Here is a 24,350-nt window from a genome sequence, read left to right on the forward strand (position 1 = left end):
ATATAGAATAATCAACAAAGATACCAAATTTCGCCATCTGAAATGGAAACTCCACAACATGAAGAAAAACTTAATAGTGACATCTACTTCCTGAGCAAACGCAAGGAACAAAACACCACCCCTGGGGTCTCGCCATCTATAGCCCTCTGACCACTACACACCACTCCAAAATACTTATGCTAAACGATCTGTTTGAGCTTGTCTTTAGCTGTGACATTCTTAGCACCTATGTTTCCCAGACCTCAAAGAAGATCTGTGTACACAGCAAAGAAAAACCCACAACTGGCCCTGGCCAGCCGACTTGGGTTTGTGGGGCTCGGGTATGTGGGGCTGTTTCATTGCTGTGTAGACTTCTGGGCTCAGGCTGGAGCCCAAGCTCTGGGATCCTTGGAGTTAAAAAGCGGAGGCAGCAGAGAGAGGATCCTTGACATACAAGCGACTAGCGCATTCCCTTCCAGAAAAAAGGATTTGCAACTCCCTCTCTATGCTGGGCCTGGCATTGTCAGACCAGGCAGCTCGCCAGCTCAGATGAGGAAATGATGTCAGTTTACTGTAACAGTCTTATGGCTTTTGGAAAAATCAGTTTTGAAGTTGGTGCAGAATTTAATCCGCTTGCTGTGCACAGTGCAGGATAATATGGCATGGCTTGAAAGAAGGGAACCTAGACTCATTAGCTGGACTGGATCTGCCTGAGAGAAGAGGCTGCCTTGTTGGTGCTGCACATTTCTGAAAGGCAATCCGCCCGTGGATCTACCACTGACCTCCTTGCTGCGCACACAAAGAAGTGATGTTTGTAACCTGCAAGAGAGAGGATAAACGCAGCCACCCAGGAGGTTCTGAACACTGAACTCATGTGTGTTTGCAAAGCGCACTGAGATCCGGGCACAGAAGAGGTTATAGACCTGCAGAGTTTATTTCTCTGATGGCTTTCATCCTGAAGGAAGTGCGTCACAAACCGCTGTTCTCTGGGTATAGGAATCACTATACTCACAGCAATGCAGCGGCTGCCGGAGAGGGACCGTGCAGCCATTCTGTACCATCGGCGTTACAAAGGGAAGAGAAGAACAGCACCCAGCGGCATGCCAGACACTGCAGAGAAGACACATGGCGATACGGTCACTGAGTCTAAGAGTTTACAATCGAATTACAGACATAATGCAACAGATGGGAGTAACAAACAGCAGGGGGGCGAAGGGGTGAGGAAGAACAAGGCTGCGAGCAATAAGATTGCGTCGTTACGGCAGGTGTGCAGCTTTGCCAGCCGACGCCACAAGAGGAATTTTAGATGAACAGAATGAAAGTGCCTGAGTGTGAAGCTGGCTCAGAGTAATACGCCTGCTTCTGCGAAGAGCCCCAGGGGATCGGCATGGCCACCAGTGGTCAAGATGTTAGTTTTAGGTCTCGGCACAACATCCCCCTAAATACCACTCTAGGGCATCAGCTCGTTGTTGACTCACAGGGAAAAGTGGCTCCTAGAACCACCCACATGGCTTCCTGCAGCACTGGGGTTTTTTCCCTGGATGTCTCCCATCCAAATACTGACCAGGCTTGTTTCTGCATAGTGTGCAAGATCACAACCAAAGATAGGATGGCTGTTGAAGAGAAACAAGGAACCGCTCAAAACAAGCATGCGGCCGGCCAGCCTGGAGCCTACTTTCCTCCACCCCTGGGGTATGATCAGCCGGCACATGATATTTCTCGAGAACCCCAGTCATTTGACATTCACGCACCAAAGCCCAAAGACAGCTCTGATGCATTGCCAAGCCTCTTGTCCCGCATTGGTAGTAGATGCCGAAAGAGGCTCTGGATCTGCCATTCACATGCAATGTCTCTGCCGTGTAAAGGACCACCGCCTCTCTGAAAAACTAATTCCACAGAGCAGGAGTTCAGAGGTATAGATAGCTCCACTTAAATGAATCTCGGCCCACTTCTGGGTGTGTTCAGATGCAAGGTTCTGGGTCAGACCCGGAAAGGAATGGCTCTGTGGTCCCAGTGCAAGGCCTACATCACCCAGACTCTTGGACGCAATGAGTCCTGTCTGGATTGACTGAGCCCTTCATAGGTAATAGTACTGTAGCTTTGTCTGTCTTCCAAGCGCATTGCAAACATTTATGCCCAGGCCATTTCGAGCAATGCACCGAGTTCCAGGGCGTACCCGGTGCAGGCCGCTCCACAGACACCTGAAAAGTCTAGGTCCTGGCTTTTCCGTGCGGATGTTAACGATACCACACGATTTGTCTCTTCTGTGTATCCTCCACCGCAGAGGTGACTGCACTTCACTGTGTGGTACATGTATGCGGAGAAGTGCTTTAGGATGAGGCACTAGAGGAATGCAAAAACCACACACTGGAGGCATAATTCTCGTAAGCGTGTAGCTAGTTGCAAAGGCAGAGATCGCCTCCTGTGGTGTGCATGTCGGCTTCGTGTTACAGTAGCCCGCACTCTCTTCGTAGTAGCTGCCAGGCAATTCACTGGGCGCTGACGGCCTATTGTTAATATGTCCTGCAGAAGCTCCCAGAGGTCCCAGTCAGGACAGGACCCCTGTGGTCTAGACACTGTACGTGCACACGGTCCCCGCCCCAAAGGCGCGCTAAATCATCCTAATTCGGGGTGGGCGTGCAAAGATGCAGAAGAGGATTCAAGACACCTCCTCCCCATGTGCTCATCTGCGTCGTGGATCGTCAACCCCCCGCCCAGCCCTTCCCCAGCTCCCTGCTTGGGGCGAGCGCTGGCTTTCCCAGGGCAGGCGGGACTAAGGCAGGGTCATAGCCACGCCTCCTTCTGCCCCAGCTGGCACAGCAGAAGTGGAGATGCTGGACCATGTAGGAAGGTGTAGCAATTACTTCTCTGCCACTCGCTCCTGGGGAGATCACGTCTGCCTTAGCATGGATCTCTTGGGGAGCTCCAATCGGAACAACGTCACACCTCCCACAAGGACACCCACACGCCCGCCTGGTTACAGCCACTACCCAGCTCTGTGATGTGCTCAATATAGACTCGCCGAGGTCTCTGGACTGCATTACGCAAAGGATCCGACTAGATCATCATGGTCTTAAAGTCCATGAAGAGTCTCCAGGCTGTGGTCGCACTCGTGTTGCTCTGGGCGATTCTGTGTGGTTTCACCGCTCAAAAGCTCCCTTGTCAGTGCCTCTGCCATCATAGGTCCAACGGTTACTGTCTCCTCCCGGGCAGGGAACGCGAGGGGCTGGTGCAGCTATTATACAAACAAACGGAGCCACTTATGCCCCTTGCAGCCACTATGTCAGTCAACATGCCCTCAAAGCCCGGGCCTGCTCCCATGGAAATCAGTGTGAGAGTTTCACCACCAGCTTTATCAGAAGCCTTAAGTGCTGCACTTCAGTCTGGAAAGCACTCGCTCTGCTTAGACGGATCCTTTCACTGTTTAAAGACCTGGGAAACCCGGAGCCAAGCGGGGGTTAATCAGAGATTTAGTCCTTCTCTCTCCAAAAACAGAGAATGAAGATCAGCTGGGCTGGAATATCAGCTGGAGAGGAGAGAAGACAGGGAAAGGGAATCCTCCTTTTCCAGTGGAAACGCCTTTCCCCATCCCATAACCTCGGACATGAAATCAATGCAGTGTAAGCTCCACAGATGTTGTGTTAAACCGCAGCCTCCATCTGGCTATTATTTTGCAGCATAATCCATGTTAAATAAATCCCAGTCGCCTCCTGCGGGTTCCACAGCAGAAGGGGCCTTTCAGCTCTCCCTGGAGGAGCCAGCGGGTTATGCCAGGGAGGTTAGCATAAAGCGAACCTTGCACCAGTCACATTACTGGGTAGGTGATACTAACTCAGCGACAATGGGTTCTGGGCACCGCATCACCAGACGGTCAGAAACAAATTGGAGATGAGCAACAGTGACCGCTTGGGGCTGGAAGGACCGATGATACTGTAACAAAGCCACTGCCAGCTCCGGCTTCTCAGCACTCGTCATACCGCACACCCAGGCCTCCTGGAACTTCCCGGCTCGCGCAGGGACAGAACTCAGACCCACATCCACCACAAGCACAGGCCTCATCAGCTACAGAATCTCCATTAGCAATATAAGGCCTATGACACAAGCTGAGCGGCTGCCCAGCGGCAGAGAGCAGTGCAAAAAAACAAGGCAGTTCACCAGACTTTGAACTTCTGCAGCATTTTCCGAGGAAGGGAACCACTTCGCCCCACAACACAGGTGGGCGGGATTCTCTGCAGATTGGGAACCTGTTGCATGGAGCTATTAAGTGACTTGTCCTAGGTTACACAGGTGTCAGTGGTAGACCTGAGAACAAAACAGAACTTTACCCCAGCCTTTGTCTTGTCTACATTGCTCTTTGGGGAAGGGACTGCCTCTTATGATATGCCTCTTTCTACAGCACCCCGCACAATGGGAACTGATCCGAGCTGGGGACCTCTAAATGCTGCTATAGTAGAAATCAGAGAGAAGAAAAACCTTTCCTGGCTCCTATGAAGGGACTTTACTCATAACTCCCGCCTCGCTCACTCGGCAAGAGTGAAAGCGTTAAATACGTCTCGCCTGGTTGAGTAAAGCGCAACGGATACATAATCAACAAACATCTGAAGGCTGCAAACACCAGAGTAGGAGAGGAATTGCTCAGGGTAGCACAACGGGTTATAACAGGGAGTGATGGGCTGAATATCAGGAGACACATCCTGCGTGTGGCCTGTATCAGGCTATGGGACCTGGTGGGATCCCCATTGATTGGATCATTAGATTGGCAGGACGAGCACTATGCTGGCTCAGGAGAGAAGGGCTGGATGCTATAACAGGGTTTGTTCCATCTCCAGCACCTACAATGCCGCTCTGAAAGCGAGCCGCCGAGCAGACACGCCGAGCGCTCTGACTAGATATACAGCTATTCACCACCGGCCAGCAACTGTTTCAGCAACGGGAGAAAGCGTTTCCCCTTGCTGCAGCCACGCACTTTCCCGGAGGCGGGGAGCAGGGAGCCCCTCTCTCGTGTGCTGTGGAGGGGACGTCTCACTTGGCTGAGCTGGATTTAGAAGTGATATGAAAAGGAACGTTTGGGCACCTGACTATGCCCTCCAGTCGGCCACCAGTCCCCTCTCCTGGGCTTCCCGCTGGCTTCGCTCCCAGCTGCGTTGTTCTGGTGCGTCAGGATCAGGAAGAGGAAGTCCTACCGTGCGAGGATCTGCATGTCCCATGGCTTGGACCAGGCACCTTCGTGCACAGGGGCCACTGGCCTGGAGACTGTGTTGGGAAGTGATTTTCAGCAGGCTTGTTGTACCCACCCCAGCCTCACAGACCTGGCTCTGCTCCCAACTTCCCTCTCGCTACTCCAGCGCCAGCCTCCTCCATCTCTAATGCAGCCTGCCAGGAGCGGATGGAGCTGGTGGAAAATGCACCACTTTCCCCAGCACTTTCTCACTCAGGAAGAATACAGGGAGGCCTGGCATCTTCCCCTGGCCCGCTTGGCTGCCCACCTTAAAAACCAGCCCTGCCAGAGATGCAGCAGCAGAGATGGGCCAGACTGGGAACGGGTGGGGCGGGTGTCTCTTCACTCAGCACCTGGTGACCGCCGTGATGGGCACTCGATTCAATAGCCCCCATGCACTCGGGGAGCAGAGAAACGAGCCCAAGTGACATGGAAACGCTGATGGTACATCCAGGGCCAGGCCGGGCAAGGATGAGCGGTGGGTTGGTTTAGTGCCCCCTTGTGGTGCCCCTCCGTACTGCCACGTGAGACACCCCACTGTGTTTCAGGATCCCCTGGGGGGCAGCAGCCCTGGGGCAGGGGGAGCGGGGCAGGAGAAAGGAGCAGCTCCCAGATCAGGGCCCGCGGAGGGGAGTTGCTGCATCGAGGCAGGCGTCCTGCAAAGGGGACTTGGAGCTTTAGGGCGGGGCAGGAGGAACGGGGGGCAGTGACCCCAGGAAATACAGAGGGCCTCAAATTGAGGGGAGGGGAGCACCCAGGCACGTAGACAGAGGGGATCAGATGGGCCTGACTAGAAAGAGCCCTGGGATTTTCCTTCTCTGCCCCCCGGCCCCACCCCGCCTCTCTTTCCCTCTCCTGAGTGATGCTCGGTGCCAGCTTCTGATGCCAGTGCCGTCGCCCAGGACTCCCTCTGGCTCACGGCCGGAGAGAGACCTTTCCCCCGCCCCAGCGGGATGCCGTCAGGAGGCTCACGCCGACACAGGGTAATTTCAGGAGGGTGAGAGTCAGGACAGCCCAGTGGGCCGGGAGATAGTCCCTGGAAGTGAGGATCTGCTGCCCTGGGTGGCTTTGGGTGATGGTGACGGTCTCACACACACACACACACACACACACACACACACACACGGCTTTCCCCGCTCCTTTGAGGTGGGGCATTCTCCACCCGCCCAGGCCTCAGCCCTTGGGACGCTGGAGAGGAGAGATGAAGTCTCATTGGCTCCCTTTAGCTTCTGTCTCTGTGGAACAGCGTTTCCCTTAGCAAACCACGTGAGCCGCTCCACCCAAGGTAGCAGGTGAGGGGGAGGACGCTGCTGACTGACTGGCATACACCTGCTTTCACCCCTCCCCGCCCTCCCCGGGCCCCACAGTGACTGTTAACCTGGGCTGGGTCACACAGTCCTCACCAGTGGCAGGCAGTGCAGCGCAGGGATCTTTGTGACAGGAGCGCCGGGATCTCTGGCTGGCTCTGAGCATGCACGGCTCACACACCCTGGAGGGCATCGCTGCTACCTCTGCTGCCAGCCTCAGCGGCCAGGCCAAGGAGTGAAGGCCCAGCAGACCAAAGGGCCACCCATCGTCATAAGGGACCCTGCTGGAATGGAGGTGGGTGGCCCTGGCCCTGCCCATGCCGGCTGGATGGAGAGAGCTCCGTTCTCCGGGGCACCAGCTGGGCACTTTTCACCAGGAACAAACCCATCTCCGAGCTGCAGCCTCGCACCACGGGCCGTTCTAGAGAGGACGCACAGGACCCTCCTCCTCCGCTGCTCCCTCTCATAGAGTCAAAGGCTTCTCCCGGCTCCAGCACTCACGCCCAAAGGCCAGAGGATTGCTCTCTGCAGCTGCCATCAAAGGAGTCCCTCCACCCCGCCCCCTGTTTCCCCTCCACCCCCCAATTCATTTGACGGAAATCCTAATTACACTGAAACGCAAACAAAGCCCCGGAGGCAGCCCAACGTTTATAGTGTCTTTATAAAGGGATTACACCAGATTAGCCAGGCGAGGGGACAGGTGCTGCCAGGCGACACACACGTATTATAAATCCTGCTCTGCCGGCCCAGCCCAGAGTCAGCGAGGGGCAGATTACTCTTTGCCGAGCAGCACTTGGGATAAAGGGCTCGCACGAGCCATTAGCGATTCGATCAGGCTTTTATGTCAGCCAGGAATAGAAAGATTCAGACATCATGAGGCCGGCCGAGAGAGTCACACAGCCTGGCGAACGCCCAGGAGAAGTGAGGCCACTTCACAGTGTATTTGCTGGGAAGGAGAAGCCTCCCATCCAAGTACTGGCCAGTCCCAGCGCGGCTTAGCTGGGGAGAGCTAGTGCAAGCCCTGCCCGTCATCGTACACAGGCAGGGCGAAGGGCCTTCACCAGCAATGAGATGGAAATAAAATAAAATCAACCCCACGCAGATCTGTGCTGTTAACCAAATCCCCCACGTGCAGAGGGCCTGTGTAGGCCCAACGCCACTTGGGTTTTAAGCAGCGCCGTGCACAGCATGCGCTTGCTCCACCGTTCGCAGCAATCGACCCATCCCAATGCGCTAGAGGCCTGTTTTCTTGTACCTTGTGAAAGACTCCCCTGTGCCTAGGTCGACGCCTCCTAGTGGTGAGCCACGTTGCTGCAGGCTCCCTGCCTCAGTTTCTCCCACTGTTCCCAGCCCACTCTGGTGGCTTACCTAGCTCAGATTTCTGGCCAGTCACTGGACAAGTTCAATTCCCTTCTAGGGTAGCAGAGACCAAAGTCACTAAACAAAGGAGTCTTTGCCCCTAAACTGGGCTTAAGGGTCAGCCCCTCAGGGGTTATTCATCCATCTCTCTTCCTTCTGTCTCCTGGGCCATGGCTCAGCTTAAAACCATCAGCAGGTCCCAGGTACCGCTTCTCTCCCCACAGGTCTGTGGCTCTGAGCTCCTTCCCAGCCAGCCCTATACTGCGCAGCATTCCCCTTCTTACGCCCACCATTCCCAGCCTAACATGCCCTACAGGCGGGGCAGGCAGGGCTGATTAGGCTCAAAGCAATACACTAAACCCTGTCCAGGAATGCAAACCTCATCACGCTCCCAAAAGCAAGGGATTGACAGCCCCCAAATGAGCGAGGCGTAGAGCAGGCGCCCCATGCAGTGTGCAAGCCCCCCCACCACACCTGAAGTGATCCACACGGCCCCCCCGGAGACATCCCTGCTGTGACATGTATCGACTCGTGTTATTTGTCCATGGGGATTTAGAGCTCCCAGCTGGACCCAGGAAATGCCAGGAATGGACCCCACGCACTGCTGCAGAACAGGGAAGGGCGGGCAGGAACTGTGACCAGTTAATAGCCGGTGGTGTCTCTCATTGTCCTACCTTCCTGCACTGATCTTCCAGCCTTCGGCTGCTTCCCTTCAGGACTGGTGGCTGATTGGTCGCCTAGCGGGGTCTGCAGAGAGAAAGAGAAGTTCGACATCAGCTCTGCGGGGGGTGGGCTCTCTCTGGGCCCCCGAGAGGGCCTGATTCAGCAAAGCAATAAGGCACTTGATTAAGTGTTTTGCTGAAATGGAGCCTGAATCTCTAGCCAGGCCTCCTCCCCCATGGCCTGTTTCAGGCAGCAACAGGACCAGACCACGTTCCTTGTACACAGTTAGTGTGAAAAACCTGCCAACGTGCCCTGGTGATGGGCACAGTGTAAACCCACACTCAGAGATTAGATCCTTTCTGGATTAAATCTTTTCTACCACACGACACAGAGGCAAGTCCCCTCTCTCCAACACAACGGGGCTGTTGCCCCCAATTTCTGCTTCTTTGCCCTGGGTGAGGGTGGCCTGCAGAGGCTGGGACCGTGTTAATCAGACCTGCTCTGAGCAGGACCAGCTGACATGGTGTTTGAAATGATAGCAGCTGGTGGGCCCCATCTATACAAGGGAGCCAACCTTGTTGCCCTCGGGGGATTATTCCAAAAGCCCCAGATAATCACCCTCAATTTCCCTTCTTATTAAATTCGGGCCTGGATCAGGGCCCCATGGCCCTAGGCATTGCGAGACGGGCCCTGGAGGAGCTCACAACCTGACAGACAAAGGGCGGAGGGGAAGGAGAGGCACAGAGCGGGGATGTGGTTTGCCCAGAGTCACACAGGAGGGCAGTGGCTGAGCTGGGTGAGAACTCAGGTGTCCTGCACCATGCAGCCTCCCCCTTCCTTCCCATTACTCCTCCTCATCCCCTCTTTGGACACCTTGCATCTTACTTGGCCCTTACCTTTCCCCTTCTCCCCCCCCGGGCTTTTGTTCTGGACCCTCCTTGATACAGACACCGAGGCTGTGTCTACGCTGGGGGAGACACCGAGTATTCCTGCCACTACAGCTGAACCTGAGCCGGTGCCAGCGGGAGCCCTTCCTGAGGGGGGAGTGGGGGGTTCATTAACACGGTGGTGAAAACAGGCCTGACCACAGGAGCTGCCTGGAGGCGAGGGCTCCGCTCAGTGCTCGCCTCATCTGTACCTGGCCTCAGGGCAGAGACGTCCTTAGCTTAGCGAGTGAGCAGCTCCAATCCACTGCTCGCACTGGCGCTCTCAAGGGAGCTGAATTTACAGCCCAGCAAGCTGTGCATAAAGGGTTAACCCCCCCCCCCATCTTACATGTGGCTCCCAGCTGGAGGGCAGCAGAAGCTGAGGCTTGTCTAAGAACAAGCATCCCCCTCCCTCGGAGCTGGGCGGGGTGCTGCAGCTCAGGTCACAGCAGCCGCAGGGAACCCAACGAGTCAGGTCCTCCACAGATCTCGCTAAGGTCTTCCAGCAGAGAGAGGGGAATGCGGAGGTGACCCTCCACATGGACCAGGTGTGACACACCGTACCCCATGTACACCCCTCTGGTGTGATTTGTGCATCAGTCACGTTCACCCTTGTAGTGTAACTGTGTTTTGTCTGATGCAAAGTCTGCCACATAAGGGGTTTTTGGGACGCTCCTGCCCTACTGAACATTACTGTGTGGGGGGCGTGTTTCCTGCAATGTCATGCATATGCACAGCTCTGAAACTCTGCTACATCCTATCCCCAACCGCGCGCCTCGCATGGCTTGAATAGACGCAGACAAACACACAGCGGCGGTTCCACGGCCCGCAGGGGCCTGCAGGCAGGAACAATGGACTGGCCTAAGCACCTGTGAGCACTTTGGCTCAGGCGGAAGAGATCCTGCCCCTTGCCTGACATGGCCAAGCACCTGAGCCCGGGGGGGGGCGCGAGGAAACTTGTGAAAAGAAAGAGGCAGCTTCGTCTCGGGGCTCTCCTTGGAATCCATCTTCTAAGCAACTTCAAGGACTGACGACGGCCCCCGGGGGGAGCCTGGTTGCTAGAGGCATTGCAGCCAGCTGGGGGTAGGTCACGGACCTCCTGTTCCCCCCCCGTGCAGTCCTTTTCTCTCGTGTTTGAGGTGCTATGTCGAGAGAGGGGAAGGCCGTGGTGGAGAGCGCAGCCCCCGAGGACTCCTGCTGAGACAGGCTGGGAACCAGGCTGGTTTGTTTATTCTCAGCACAAGCTCCAGCCTCCCCCACCCCCCCCCCAGCCAAGAGGGAGCCCTCGGAGCAGGGGTTGTCTTGGGGATCATGACCTCCAGCAGAGTCATGAACAGGTGCCAGGGGCTCTGCCCAGCCTGCCTCTCCCATGTTGCTGAAGAAGTGGAGGGGGTCTCAGGCTGGGAAAGGTTGAGAGTTGCCCCCTAGGAGAGGCAGCAGACCTCCCCCCCCCCCAGCAATCCCCAGAATGACTGATGGGCATCTGCAAAAGGATCTCTGCTCCCACCCACCTGGCAGCAGCCTACTACCCCAGACACAACGCCTAGGACCAGGGCTCCACCGACCTACAGAGCACAGGTACCCCGCAGCAGAGAGGCAGGGGCTCTGCCATCACAATGCAAAGCATCTGGCCCCCCCCCCGCCTGCATTCGCCTGCTCCATGCTCCCAGCTAGAGGGGCTCTTTTAGCTCCCGGGGTGGAATCCTGGGCTGTTGGGGCTGAAAGTCCTGGGTTCAAGCCCTGCTGAGGGTCACAGTGGCTGTAGGCCTGGTTCACGATGGGAATATGAGCAGGGCTGGGGGAGGGGGCTGAATGAATAAAGCAGGGGCCAGCCCCAGCCTTCTCCCTCACCCCGGGCATTGCTAGAACAGGACTAACCCCGAGGCTTTCATGCATTCCCTGGAGGTTCCCCCCCCCCGGTTCTCCAGCCATGCCCAGATGTGGCTGCCCGGCCACCTCTGGCTGCAGAGATCAGAGAACCTAAGTCTGCGTAGCTTTACACAGTAAGGCGCCTAGCCCAGCCACCTACAGATCAGCACCGCTGGGATGAGAATATGTAGGTACCTGCCGCCACCTGCAGGCAGAAGATATTAGCACACCTCTCTCCCAGGAGGAGTGAAACCGTTTGCAGTTACTGCGGCTCCCAGGGTCAAGTTGAATTCCCTGACACGGTGCAGCCTGGCCAGACCCAGTGCTGGGTAGCTCCACCCAGCTGCCTTGCCCTTTAGGCTCCAGCTCCAGGCGGCTCCTGGCCTTGCGCAGGCGGCAGGGGGTAAGGATCGCCTCCCACCAAGGGCTGTCTAGGGAGATTATGCCAAGAGGGCATTTCAGATCTTGTATCACGGAGGCCTTTGCCACCACAGTGTGCCTGTTCTTCAAAGCGCTGGACGCTCTTTCCCTAGCAACAGGGGAAGGACGAACACTGCCTTTGGCACAGGACCATCTAGAAGCCCCACTCTGCATCCCATGGCCGACTCCCAGCTCTGCTGGCCTGCAGCAATGCTCACACAAGGCCAGGGTTGTGGAGTTTAACCTACCCTGCTTACACCCCCACCCATCCGCTGTCATTTGTAAGTTTGTTATGGACATTTAGACGAGGTACGGAGTACAGCTGTCAAGTGGTGCCGGACGTGGGGCAAAACAACGGTCTTGTACACAGCACCCGAAACACCGCAACGTGACCGCGACTACAGTTGTTACTGTAAACTGTTCATTTCAACAGCTTCATGGGGTGTTTATTAGGTCAAAGCTACCTGGTGACAAATGTATTCAAAGATTTTTATTGGTTTGCATGGGCAAGTGTTGTTTCTTTAAAAAAAAGATGAAGCTGGTTTGAGATTTGTTATTTTTGCCGCATGCTAAGTTGTGCAACACATTAACATGCATATTAAAGTATCTCACAACTGATTATAATACTCGTACAATTTTCAGTCGAAACATGCTCACCAGATCAATCTCCCACTGAGGCCTGGTCTACATTAGCGTTTATACCAGCACCACTCATGTCACGCCAGGGGTTGGTTTTTTCACACCCCTGGAGCGACAAAAGTTTTGCCAGCGTAAATGCTAGTGTAGACATGGCCTGAGAAGCAATAGATTGCACTCCCATAATTTCTCTAGCATAGCAGGTAGGTATAAATGTATGCAAATTCCTACTGTAATGCTTTTCCATTTATAAATGAAGCATCTAGTCTGCCTGCTAGAAGGTTTTAATGTGCAATTGCCTCTGCCTTTGACACACTATAGAAACTAGCTTTTTAATTCAGCAACACTTACCCACAGGTCAGGATTGGAGAAGACAATACACAGCTTCTTATTATGAATATGCAAAAGCTATGAGAAAAACAAGTAGCCTAATGAGAAGTAGTGAAGACAAAGTCCAGAAACCAGTCCTTGCCTCTGCCCTGAAGAGGGCTGAAGAGCATATTACCAACCCTGTCCTCAATGATGACAAACCCATTTGACCCTGAATCACCCAGAGCTGCCTATCAGCCTATCTACTGGACTGCCTGCAACATGAGATGCACAGGAGTCAGTACTGAAAATAGCAGATGCTGGTGAAGAACAAGGGGGAGATTTGAGAGCGGTGCACTTGATTCTGATGGGGACACGTAACTTCTTCAGCTCAGGGCTGGTCTACGCTAGCGGCGGTGGTCAACAGGAGATACGCAAGCTATGTAATGTAGCCTGCGTATCTCCCATTGATGTTCTCCCATTCACGTAGCGCAGCATCTTCAAGGCACTGTGTTGAAGAGAGATGCCCGCCTGTTGATGCAGCCTCATTCCTTTTCAGAAGGTGGATTAATTCAGTTGACCAGAGAGCGCCCTCTGATGCTGCTACGTTGATGCCTGCTGCTGCAGCAGTGAAAACACACCAGATTTCTTAACTGAGGGTACCAAAACGTTTGCTGGCATGCCAGACAAATCGTGTTTTATTGGGGAAGGAAGGGACAATCACAGCAGCCATCAGTCCAGAAATTATTTTTTGCAGACCCCTGTCCTTAGCAAGATGCAGAGATGCTGTTTCAATGGTAGCTGTTCTTAGGGCATCCACTGGAATCTCAAGCTGAAAGAATCGGTGAGCTAACGGCCTGCAACAAATTAAACCACGATTCAGAGATGCCATGGCTGTCATACAAATGATGGTTGGAGACAGAGTCCACACATTTGCTGAATTGGCTTCTGCGTGCTTGAGGTACGTCCGAACAGGATTAGACATCGATAATTCTGTAATCGAAGTCTGACAGCTATGACAACCCTCACTGTGAAAACTGCAGAAGGACAGAGCTACACAGAAATACCAGGTGATCGATGGATGCCCTGGGCCTCCATGGAAAAGGTTGCTTGCTGGATGCCAAAGTTTAGAGTCACTTGCAAAGCTCCTCTTTGAATATGTGGTTCAAAATGCACCTGAGAGTATCGGAGTACACCCAGCACAAACACACACTCCTCCTTGCTGGAGGCTTTTCCAACAGTGAAGTAGCAACATCCATCACCAGTAGAGATATTGAAGAAACCCAAGACTTGTACAGTACTCAAGGATGATTCTGCATGTGTCCATATGGCTTTGGGGTCTCCTGGTGTCAAAGGAACCAAAGTAATTGGGCCTCCTGGTACAGATGTTTTGGTCCTGGTTGTTCCATGTTTTCAAGCCATGTGTTATCTATGTCTTCCACTCCTGGAAACAGGCACCATTACCAGCACAACTGACATGCACCACTTCATACCTGTATGTGCAATTTGTGGTGCATTCACTCCCGACTTCCTGCTGTATATGCATTAACAGGATGGGATCTTGGTCATCCCTATTCGGTGGAAAAATATACCTGTTTCATGTTGTCAAAACAAAGGGACCTTATCACTGCAGAGATCTTGCCAGATTGGAAGAGAACGATGGACAAGACACAATATCTGCGGCAATGAAGTTGGTAGCAGGGCTGCATGACCAGAGTGAGAAAGAAAAGGAGACACACAGAGACCTGAATTGTTCGTGCTTCAATCTAGCCATCGATAAAGGACAAGTTGCTGGCCAAATTCCCCACGGCGTGAGGACAGTTTTGAAGAGCATGTCAAAAGAGCTTGCTGGCAAACAAAGATTTGGAGGTCTTCATGCATAGGAAAGCCAGATACTGGATCACCACGGCAACATGGATGGAAAAATGTGGATGATGAACTACTTCCTGTATTCTTCAAGGGCCCAGGGGTATCGAAGCCTCTACAAGAGCTTGTGTGTGTCTGGGCCAGGAGAGGTCGCTGCACAATCCAGTCTGTAGTCAGAATCATCTTCCTTGCACACAGCTGTGTACGTGCCAAGGCAACGAAGAACGTGGCAACCTGGGCACTCTCGACAGATCATAGCGATGAACACGATGCGATGATCATGTTGACCAGAAATCTCACCAGCACTGTTACATTTCAATACTATCTGTACAAATTCATTGTTAGATTTTGTAGGATGCTTTAGATTGTAGTTGTGTTGTTTTGAGGTCAAAGAAATCTGATTTTATGTCTTGAAATAATACACAGCCATTAAACTAACAGAAATGAATGCAAATATTTCAAAGTAGTTATTTTAATGTGTTGATGATATCATTGTCTATCGCCATTTCTATGGTAACAGTACCACTTGACAGCTTAAAAGTAGACATAAGCTTTCAGGAGATGGATTAGGTTCATATGTGTAGAGAGGATACGTTCATAGAATCATAGAAGATTAGGGTTGGAAGGGGACCTGAGGAGGTCAACTAGTCCAACCCTCTGCTCAAAGCAGGGCCAACGCCAACTAAATCAATCATAGAATCATAGAATATTAGAATTGGAAGGGACCTCAGGAGGTATCTAGTCCAACCCCCTGCTCAAAGCAGGACTAACCTCAGCTATATAATCCCAACCAGGGCTTTGTCAAGCCTCAGCTTAAAAACCTCTAAGGATGGAGATTCCACCACCTCCCTAGGTAACCCATTCCAGTGCTTCACCACCCTCCTAGTGAAAAACTTTTTCCTAATATCCAACTTAGACCTCCCCCCTGCAACTTGAGACCATTGCTCCTTGTTCTGTCATCTGCCACCACTGAGAACAGCCTAGCTCCATCCTCCCTGGAACCCCCTTTCAGGTAGTTGAAGGCTGCTAGCAAATCCCCCCTCATTCTTCTCTTCTGCAGACTAAACAAGCCTAGTTCCCTCAGCCTCTCCTCAGAAGTCACGTATCCCAGCCACTTCATCATTTTCATTGCTCTCCACTGGACTCTCTCCAATTTGTCCACATCCTTTTTGTAGTGGGGGGCCCAAAACTGGACACAATACTCCAGATGTGACCTCACCAGTGCTGAATAGAGGGGAATAATCACTTCCCGCGATATGCTGGCAATGCTCCTACTAACGCAGCCCAATATGCCATTAGCTTAGTTAGCCATTAGTTAGCCTTCTTGGCAACCAGGGCACACTGCTGACTCATATCCAGTTTCTTGTCCACTGTAACCCCAGTGTCCTTTTCTGCAGAACTGCTGCCTAGCCCGTCGGTCCCCAGTCTGTAGCATGGCATGCAGTGGTGTGCTGTGGGTCTCCGGTGTGGGCCCATGTCCCTCTCCGCCCCCCGCACGTCGGTGGCAGTGACCTGCGGGGGTGGGAAGGGTCTGTGGGCCTGTGTCCTGCTCTCCCACCCACCCCCCCAGGACGGGGCAGCGATCTGCTGGGCGGGGGGTCTGCGTGGTCGTGTCCCACTCTCCCCCACTTGCCCCCCCGTCGGCAGCATCAGCAGCGCTTCCTCCTTGCACCCAGTGCAGGGACGAAGGGGCTGGGAGTACTCCCTGGCTGCCTGCGACGGGGCAGGGCGGCTCCTCTGAGGAGGGCCTGGCCAATGCCACTCTTCAAGCCAACACCCAGGGGCATGCCCCCTTCCCGAGTTCATGGGATTATCCCTTCCTCAGTGCAGCACTCCCCACTTGTCCTTGTCGAACCTCACCGGATTCATTGTGGCCCAATCCTCCCGTTTGTCTAGGTCACTCTGTATCCTATCCCTGCCCTCCACGGTATCTACCACTCCCCCCAGCTGAGTGTCATCTGTGAACTTGCTGAGGGTGCAATCCACCCCATCCTCCAGATCATTGATGAAGTTACTGAACAAAACCAGCCTCAGGACTGACCGTTGGGTTACTCTACTTGATACCGGCTGCCAGCTAGACATCGAGTCCTTGATCGCTAGCCGTTGAGCCTGATGATCTAGCCAGCTTTTTATCCATCTTATAGCCCATTCATCCAACCCGTACTTCAACTTGCTCGCACGAAAAAGGTGGGAGATCGTATTAAAAGCTTTGCTAAAGTCAAGGTATATCACATCCACCGCCTTCCCTACATCCACAGAGCCAGTCACCTCTTCATAGAAAGCAATCAGGTTGGTCAGACATGACTTGCCCTTGGTGAATCCATGTTGACTGTTCCTGATCACCTTCCTCTCTTCCAAGTGCCTTAAAATGGATTCCTTGAGGACCTGCTCCATGATTTTTCTGGAGTCTGAGGTGATGCTGACCGGTCTGTAGTTCCCCGCATCCTCCTCCTTCCCTTTTTTGAAGATGGGCACTAGATTTGTCTTTTTCCAATCGTCCGGGACCTCCCCCAATCACCACGAGTTTTCAAAGCTAATGGCCAATGGCTCTGCAATCACATCAGCCAACCCCTCAGCACCCTCGGGTGCATTGCATCTGCTCCATGGACCTGTGCATGTCCAGCCTTTCGAAACAGTCCTGGCCCTGTTCTGTCAGCACTGAGGGCTGCTCACCGCCTCCCCATGCCGTGCTGCCCAGTGCCGTAGTCTGGGAGTCTTAAGTCGACCAAATCAATGGTGCCTGCCATTCACCTGTTGCCATGGCAATAGCACTGCCAGCAGCAGGCCAGCCTGACCAGAGAACTAAACAGCAGGGGCCTGAAAGACTCCTATCCGCTTCATTACCTTTGGTTCAGGCCCCAGGAGAGGTCCAAGAACAGGATGATCCTTGCCCCGTCAGGGAATTCTACTTAGCGTGGGGAGGAGCTGTGGGGTGGTTTTGATCAGATAGTGTGTGATGATGAGCAGAGCAGACAGACCAACCAACCAACCAACCGCTTTTGGGGTTGTGCTGGACAGCTGCAGGTTTTCCCATCAAAACAGGAACTGTGGGCATCTTCTGACCCACCTGGGCCCTCCCTGCTTGGTAACACCAGAGGAACCAACGTAACCAGCTACAATCAGCCCTGAGTTAACTAAATTACCCTGGGAAAAAAGAGCACATTTATAAACAAACAAACGTCCTTTCCAATCTGCTCCCCTTTCCTGTGCTTAACCCTGGAAAACTCAGACGCTACAAGCAATGAGCGGACACTGCCCATCTCTCCACATAGCACCACTGCACCCAGCGGCTCTTGATTAGAAATTCACCCTAGATCGTTGACTCTCACGTACAGAACGTTCATGCTTTCGGCAGCTTTGTTGCCATTGGTGTATACATGTGTGCATGGTTTTTAAATGGTTAAAAAAAATAGGACTCTTTCTGCAGGATGCCAGAATTGGCCGTATTCCTGTTTACTGGTCTTGTCCCTGCGCCCACCAACATTTTTTAAACTTAATCGTCTTTAGCATTTAAGTAACACTCAGTGTTTCAAACGGCTATTGAAACATTTACCGACTACCTCCAACACCCCTTTTATAAAAAGGCAGAGAACTTTCCATTTCCCCACACTAGAGGGCTGTCACAGCACGAGACTGATATCGGAGTCGGATATTTCATACACAGAGCAACTAGCACTGAAGTGGCGTTATAGATTCCCACCACCCTTGTGTCAGGCTTACAGATTCTACCTACTATCGTGAGGGGACGGCTATAGCATCGCCAATCAATTTCCCATCAGATACTAGGCAGAAAGGTACAGCTTGTGGGAAAACGATAGACTGGGCCTGTGGAATGTTTATTAAGTGGGGAACTTGACTTGGGGTGCGGGGGGGAGGCATTCTCACACCGGACTGTTCAAATCAGTGTGTAGACGGGGCTTTTTCGATATGCACCTAAGCGATGGTTTGTTAACACCACTCAGGGCACATCAGCAGTGTTGGCTCAGCACTCGGCAGATGTAAAACAGGCTGACCTTTTCTAACTCCCTGCCTAACATCGGGCTCCTCAATCTGCATGTAGGCCCCTCAAGAAAAGTGGCCTCATTTGCAAAGGTGCTAAGTTCTTGCAGTGCCCAGAGACTTGGTAGTTTTGGACAAGGCTCAGGACTGGGAATTAAGAGGTGAGGTTCAGTTCTCAGCTCAGCCACAGACTTGCTGGGTGACCAGGGCAAGTCACTTAATCGCTGTCTCCCATTTCCCCCATTTGTAAAATGGGGATCACAACAGAAGTTCTGTTTCATTGTGGGGAAGAGAGGGTTAATGTGGGTAAAAGGCTGCAAGATCCTCTGATGATATTAATTAGCGTCATTCTCGCCAATCCTCCCCTCTCCTGGTTCTTTTCAATCCACAGCCAGCCTGCTAGCATAAGCTGTTACAGCAAAAGCTGTGTTTCTCCAGGCTGCTTATAGCGAGTTACCACTTGTCCCCCATATACCAGAACTGGACCAGGCTGTAGCAGTCTCTCCGCATGAACACTGACTTCTCCCCCTTCCCCAGATTCAATTTTCTCTCTCATCAGGGAGGGGACAATGGAGATTTTCCTTTAGCAAAGACTAGGGCCATCCTTTCTGAACGCTGTGTGGGTGAAAGGCACCAGATGACAGAGTCCCCCTGTGCAAACCCTGCATGCAACAAAGACTGAAGTAGAACAAGCCTATCACTCCCTGCCCCACTGGGACTATCCTAACCATGAAGATGCGAATTGAAGATCCATTCAGTCCTTGGTCTGTGTGTTGAGACTTCCAGCATGAGGGTTAGTTGTAGCATGGTATGCCATATACATCTACGGTACCCAGCGTACGATGGATACCTGCCCCCTAGGAAGTGCACGGAGACTTGCTACACCTAGGCTGCCAAAAACAGCTAAAAGATGGTGTAGAGCGGGTGGCCATCCCTCCTTGTCAGTTTCAGAGGGAGGCCACACCCACTCCCTATCCTGCTCCAGCTGGGTTGGCCCAGCCTGGGGCAGGGAAACAGTTTCCGGGTTCGGGCGGGGCAGCACAAAGGCAATAGCCTGAGCTCCAACAGGCAGCACACAGCCCAGAGGGCCCCGGCAGGGCAGCACACACAGTCCAGAGGCTGTCACAGTGGTCAGGAAAAGGAGAGGGGGATGCAGGCCCACCCGACTCCACTGCGTCCCAGCCCAGGTCCCTAGCTGTGGCAGAGGGGTATGCCACGGAGTCAGCGGGGATCCAAGTGCAACACGCTGACTCACTGTCTGGTTCCCCAGTCCACGGACCGGGTGGCCCCTCCCCTGGGCTACTTCCTGCCCCCTTTCCCTTGGGTACCTGGTGTGCCACCGTCCAGTCGACCTCGTCGGGGTAGGCGCCCAGGGGCAGGTTGCAGAACCCTCAATATTATTGGGGGGTGGTACGTCAGGCAGCTTGTTTGGGAGATAAGCGGGGGGCAGTTCCTCCTGTCAGGGCCCTGTCAGTGCCCACGCCTCGTCGTTGTCCTCTGGCAACTCCAAGGGCAACTCCTGCAAGTCTGGCCCCGGTATGGCCACCTCCTCCTCCTCGTCTGCATCTGGCAGGGTGGTCGAATCCGGGGGTACCTCTGAGCTCCAGGCCATGTGCTGCTCATTTGCCGGCGCCCAGACACAGGCCCTGGTCCGCTTACCCAGGTACCAGGTCCCGGTCTGCTCGCCTGGGTACCAGGCTGCAGGCAGCTCTGGAGGGCAGGGAGGGACGTCCTTCCCCTCCGGGAGCTGGCCACCGACTGAGCTCCTGGGCCTCTCTTTTATACTTCCTGTCCCTCCCCCTCACTTCCGAGCAGGTGGACAGGCAGTCTCTGGCTCCGCCCCCACAGGCCCAGCCTGTTTCTCCCTGTCAGTTTGAGGGAGGCCACACCCACTCACCACACACACACACACACACACACACACACACACACACACACACACACACCCCTTCAAGTCCAGCTCCCAGACTTCAGTGCTGGGCAGGCCTCCCTCGCCCAATCGAGATAGGCCATCCACATTCGCGTTGTCCTTACCCGGGCGATGCAGCACTGTGAACGCAAATGATTGGAGGGCGAAATACCATTGCATAAGGCGGGCATTTGTATCCTTCATGGTCTGCAACCACTTGAGGGGTGCATGGTCTGTTACCACCGTGAAAGTGGTTCCGAACAGGTAGTACCACAAGGGCTCCACTGCCCATTTGACTGCTAAGGCCTCCCTTCTCCACCGTGGAATAGTTCCGCTCCCAGGGGAACAGTTTCCTGCTAACGTAGAGCACTGGGTGTTCCTCTCCCTTGATGGTCTAGGAGAAGACCACCCTGAGCCCCACAGTGGAGGCATCGATCTGGACCACAAAGTCCAGATCGAATTGGGGCTGTACAGGACCGGCTCCCTGCATAAGCAGCCATTCAGTGCTTGGAAGGCTGTGTCACAATCCGGGGTCCATCAGATTCTTTGTGGATGATCTTTTGTCAGGAGCCCCGTCAAAGGGGCTGCAATCGAGGTGAAGTGGGGAATAAACCGGCGGTAATAGCTGACTAGTCCCAAGAATTGCCTCACCTGCCGTTTCGTAGCTGGTGCCGGCTGTTCCTGGCTGGCTTGGACCTTTCCCACCAGAGGTCATACCAGTCATCGCCCCAAGACATACCCCAGGTAGGTAGTCTCCTGGAACCCATTCTTACACTTCCGGGGATTCGCTGTCAACCCAGCATCTCGGAATGTCCTCAAGTTGGCCGCCACTCGAGGCAGGTGGTCCTCCCAACGCTGGCTATATATCACATCATCATCCAGATAGGCCGCCGCGTAGCTGGTATGCTCCTCCAGCAGGTGGTCCATGAGACACTGGAAAGTCGCGGGGGCCCAATGGAGGCCGAAGGGCAGCCGGGTAAACAGGTATAATCCGCTAGGGGTGGCGAAGGCCGTCTTTTCCTTTGAACCCAGTGCCAGCGGGATCTGCCAATACCCCTTTGTTAGATCCAGGGTGCTAATGTATTGGGCTTCCCCTAACCGCTCGTGAAGCTCGTCCACCCAGGGCAGGCATCAAAGGTCGAGATTGCATTGACCCTCCTAAAGTCGATGCAAAAGCGTTGAGCCCCATCGGGCTTTGGGACTAGCATGATGGGGCTGCGCTATTCACTTTGCGACTTCTCAATCGCTCCCAGGTCAAGTATTACCTGGACCTCCTCTTCGACGGCTTCCCACATGCGGTGTGGGAGCGGCCAAGTGGTCTCGCGGATTACTTCCCCGGGGGCCGTCTGGATGATGTGCTGTATTCTGGCGTCTCGCCCTGGCACAGCCGTGAAGGTCCAGGGAAACGCTTCCAGGAGGCATCAGACTTGGGCTTGTTGGTCTGCATCGAGGGTGTCCCCTAGGATGGGTTCTTCTGGCCTGGGAGGGAGGGAGAGTTTGGGTCCCAGCTCCGGTTCGGGAGGATACGGGGTGATCATCAGCCCTTCCCATTCACGCCAGGGCTTTAAGAGGTTTACATGATATATCTGCTTGGTCTTTTTCCGGTTGGGTTGATGCATCTCATAATTGACCAGCCCCACCTGTCGGAAGATCTCATAGGGTCCCTGCCACCGAGCCAACAATTTGGATCCTTTGAAGGAAAGCAGGACCAGAACCCAGTCTCCCACAGTAAAGGTCTGGACCCGGGCCCGCCGATTGTATGTCTTCTCCTGGACCCCTTGTGCCACCTGAAGGTTTTGTCTGGCGAGGTCCCCGGCCCATGTCAGGGCGTCATAAAGCTGCGTCACATACTACAGGAGCCCTTGGCTCATGGAAGGGGTGTGTTTCCAGGTCTCTCTCATTAGGTCGAGCAAGCCCTGGCATTGTTGCCCGTACAACAACTCAAATGGAGAGAACTGGATTGAGGCTTGAGTCACCTCCCGGATGGCCAGGAGTAGAGGTGGTATCAGTTGGTCCCATCAATGGAGCTGGTCAGGTGGGAATCTTTTGAGCATCCCCTTCAAGGTCTGATTAAACCTCTCCACCAACCCATCTATCTGGGAGGTTGCAGACCTCCTTTAACAGCTGGGAGGTGAAATTTGTACCCTGGTCAGTTAGGATCTCTTTCGGCAGCCCTACTCGAGCAAAGACCTTCATCAGCTCAGCCACTATGGTCTGGGCGGTCGTGGATCACAGGGGAATCACCTCGGAGAACCGCGTGGCATAGTCCCTAATGACCAGCATATACTGGTGTCTGGCTGTGCTTTTAGCGAGGGGTCCCACCAGGTCCATCACGATCCTTTCAAACGGTGTTCCCACCCTGGGCATGGAGACCAGCAGGGCTTTCGGGACACCAGCGGGTGCTGTCAGTTGACATCTGGGGCAAAAGGCACAGTAGTCATGGACCTCCTGCTGCACCCCTGGCCAGTAGAACCGGGTGAGGACTCGGGCGAGCGTTTTCACCTGCCCAAGGTGGCCTGCAGCAGGGGTATCGTGTGCCATTCGCAGCACTGCCCACCGATGAGCCCGGGGGACCACGAGCTGAGAATGCAGCTCGTGGGTCCTGGAACACCCGATACAGGAGGTCCTTAGTCAACTCAAAGTGGGGCATGCAACTCAAACACCGGCCGGCATGCTGGGGATCTGCGACCTCTCCATCCACATACGCCAGCTGGTCATAAGCCCGGCAGAGGGTGGGATCCTCCCTTTGGTCCCGACTAAAGTCGACTCGGGCCTCTGGGCTCCCTTCCCTCATGCCCCGGCTGTCGGGGGGTACCTTCTGAGGGGTCGCAGGGCATGCAGGGTCGACGGGGCGGACTTTGGCAGAGTGACTCCACCCCTTCCTTGGCGAGATCCTCTGGTGGTCCCCGCTCTAGGGCCATCTGCTCCCAGGAGGCCTCCCGTGTGGCCGTGTGCAAGACCTGGTTGAACCCCGGCCAGTCTCGACCGAGGATGATGGGGTAGGGAAGGCAGGGTGCCAGTCCCACCGCCAGCTCATGTGTTCATCCGCCCATGGTGAGAGCGATCCACATACTCGGGTAGGTCCGGATGTCCCCGTGGATGCACCACAGCCGGATAGTATCCCCCGTGGCACAAGTCAACTGACGGCCCCACCAAGGTCTGTCCACAGCTGGAATCCACGAGGGCCTGGATGTGCTCCCCCCCTACCGTCACCAGGACGGTCACCAGCCCGCCAGAGGGCCAGGTGGGTCCGGGTCTCGGCGACACAGACTTGCCCAAAGGAGCACTCCATTTTCAGGCACTGCTGTTGCAGGTGCTCAAATCAGCCACAGGTAAAGCAGGGCCCTACTGCTGCAGACTCCTTGGGTGTTGGTGGGGTTCGCACCGCTCCAGTGGATCTCTAGGGCAGGCTAGCCCCCTTTCCTCACCCCCCATTTACCGATCCCCCTGGCGCTTTCGGGATGGATAGGGTCCCTTCTGTTCCCCGTCAGTTGCCATCTGGGTGGGGAGGTGGGACTCTGCCGGCCTTTGAGCTAGTGGGGTCCCACTCGGGGCCCTGGCTGGTCTGGGGCCGGCACTACGGCGGGGACAACCAGAGTCTCTGCAGCCAGGAAGTCCTCTATGAGGCCCACGGCCGCTGTCAGTGTCATCGGTCGGTGTCGCAGGACCCAGGCTCTCCTCTGTGGCGGCAGGATGTGGATAAATTGCTCCCGACCACCTGTTCCACTACCTCAGAGGCGGAATACCGGTCAGCTTGGAGCCATCTCCAGCAGGCATCCTTTAACTCCTGGGCCACTGCTCGGGGTCGGGCACCTGGTTGGTAGGTCTGTCCCCGGAACTGGCAATGGAAGGTATCCAGGGTCACATCTAGGGCATCCAGAATGGCAGCC

General features: G+C 54.4%; 1 protein-coding gene across 1 annotated transcript in view; it reads right to left on the reverse strand.

Moving 5' to 3' along the window:
* LOC137167687 (uncharacterized) overlaps positions 1-24,350 on the reverse strand; it is a 51,095-nt gene that overhangs the window by 19,853 nt on the left and 6,892 nt on the right. The window contains exon 3 of the mRNA XM_067569934.1: positions 8,538-8,610. Within this exon, the coding sequence (XP_067426035.1) occupies positions 8,538-8,610 (73 nt within the window). The remainder of the gene's footprint in view (positions 1-8,537; positions 8,611-24,350) is intronic.

Source organism: Emydura macquarii, unplaced genomic scaffold (assembly GCF_026122565.2).
Source record: "Emydura macquarii macquarii isolate MOO-44397 ecotype Brisbane River unplaced genomic scaffold, CSIRO-AGI_Emac_v2 contig_2960, whole genome shotgun sequence".
Taxonomy (NCBI): Eukaryota; Metazoa; Chordata; order Testudines; family Chelidae; genus Emydura; species Emydura macquarii.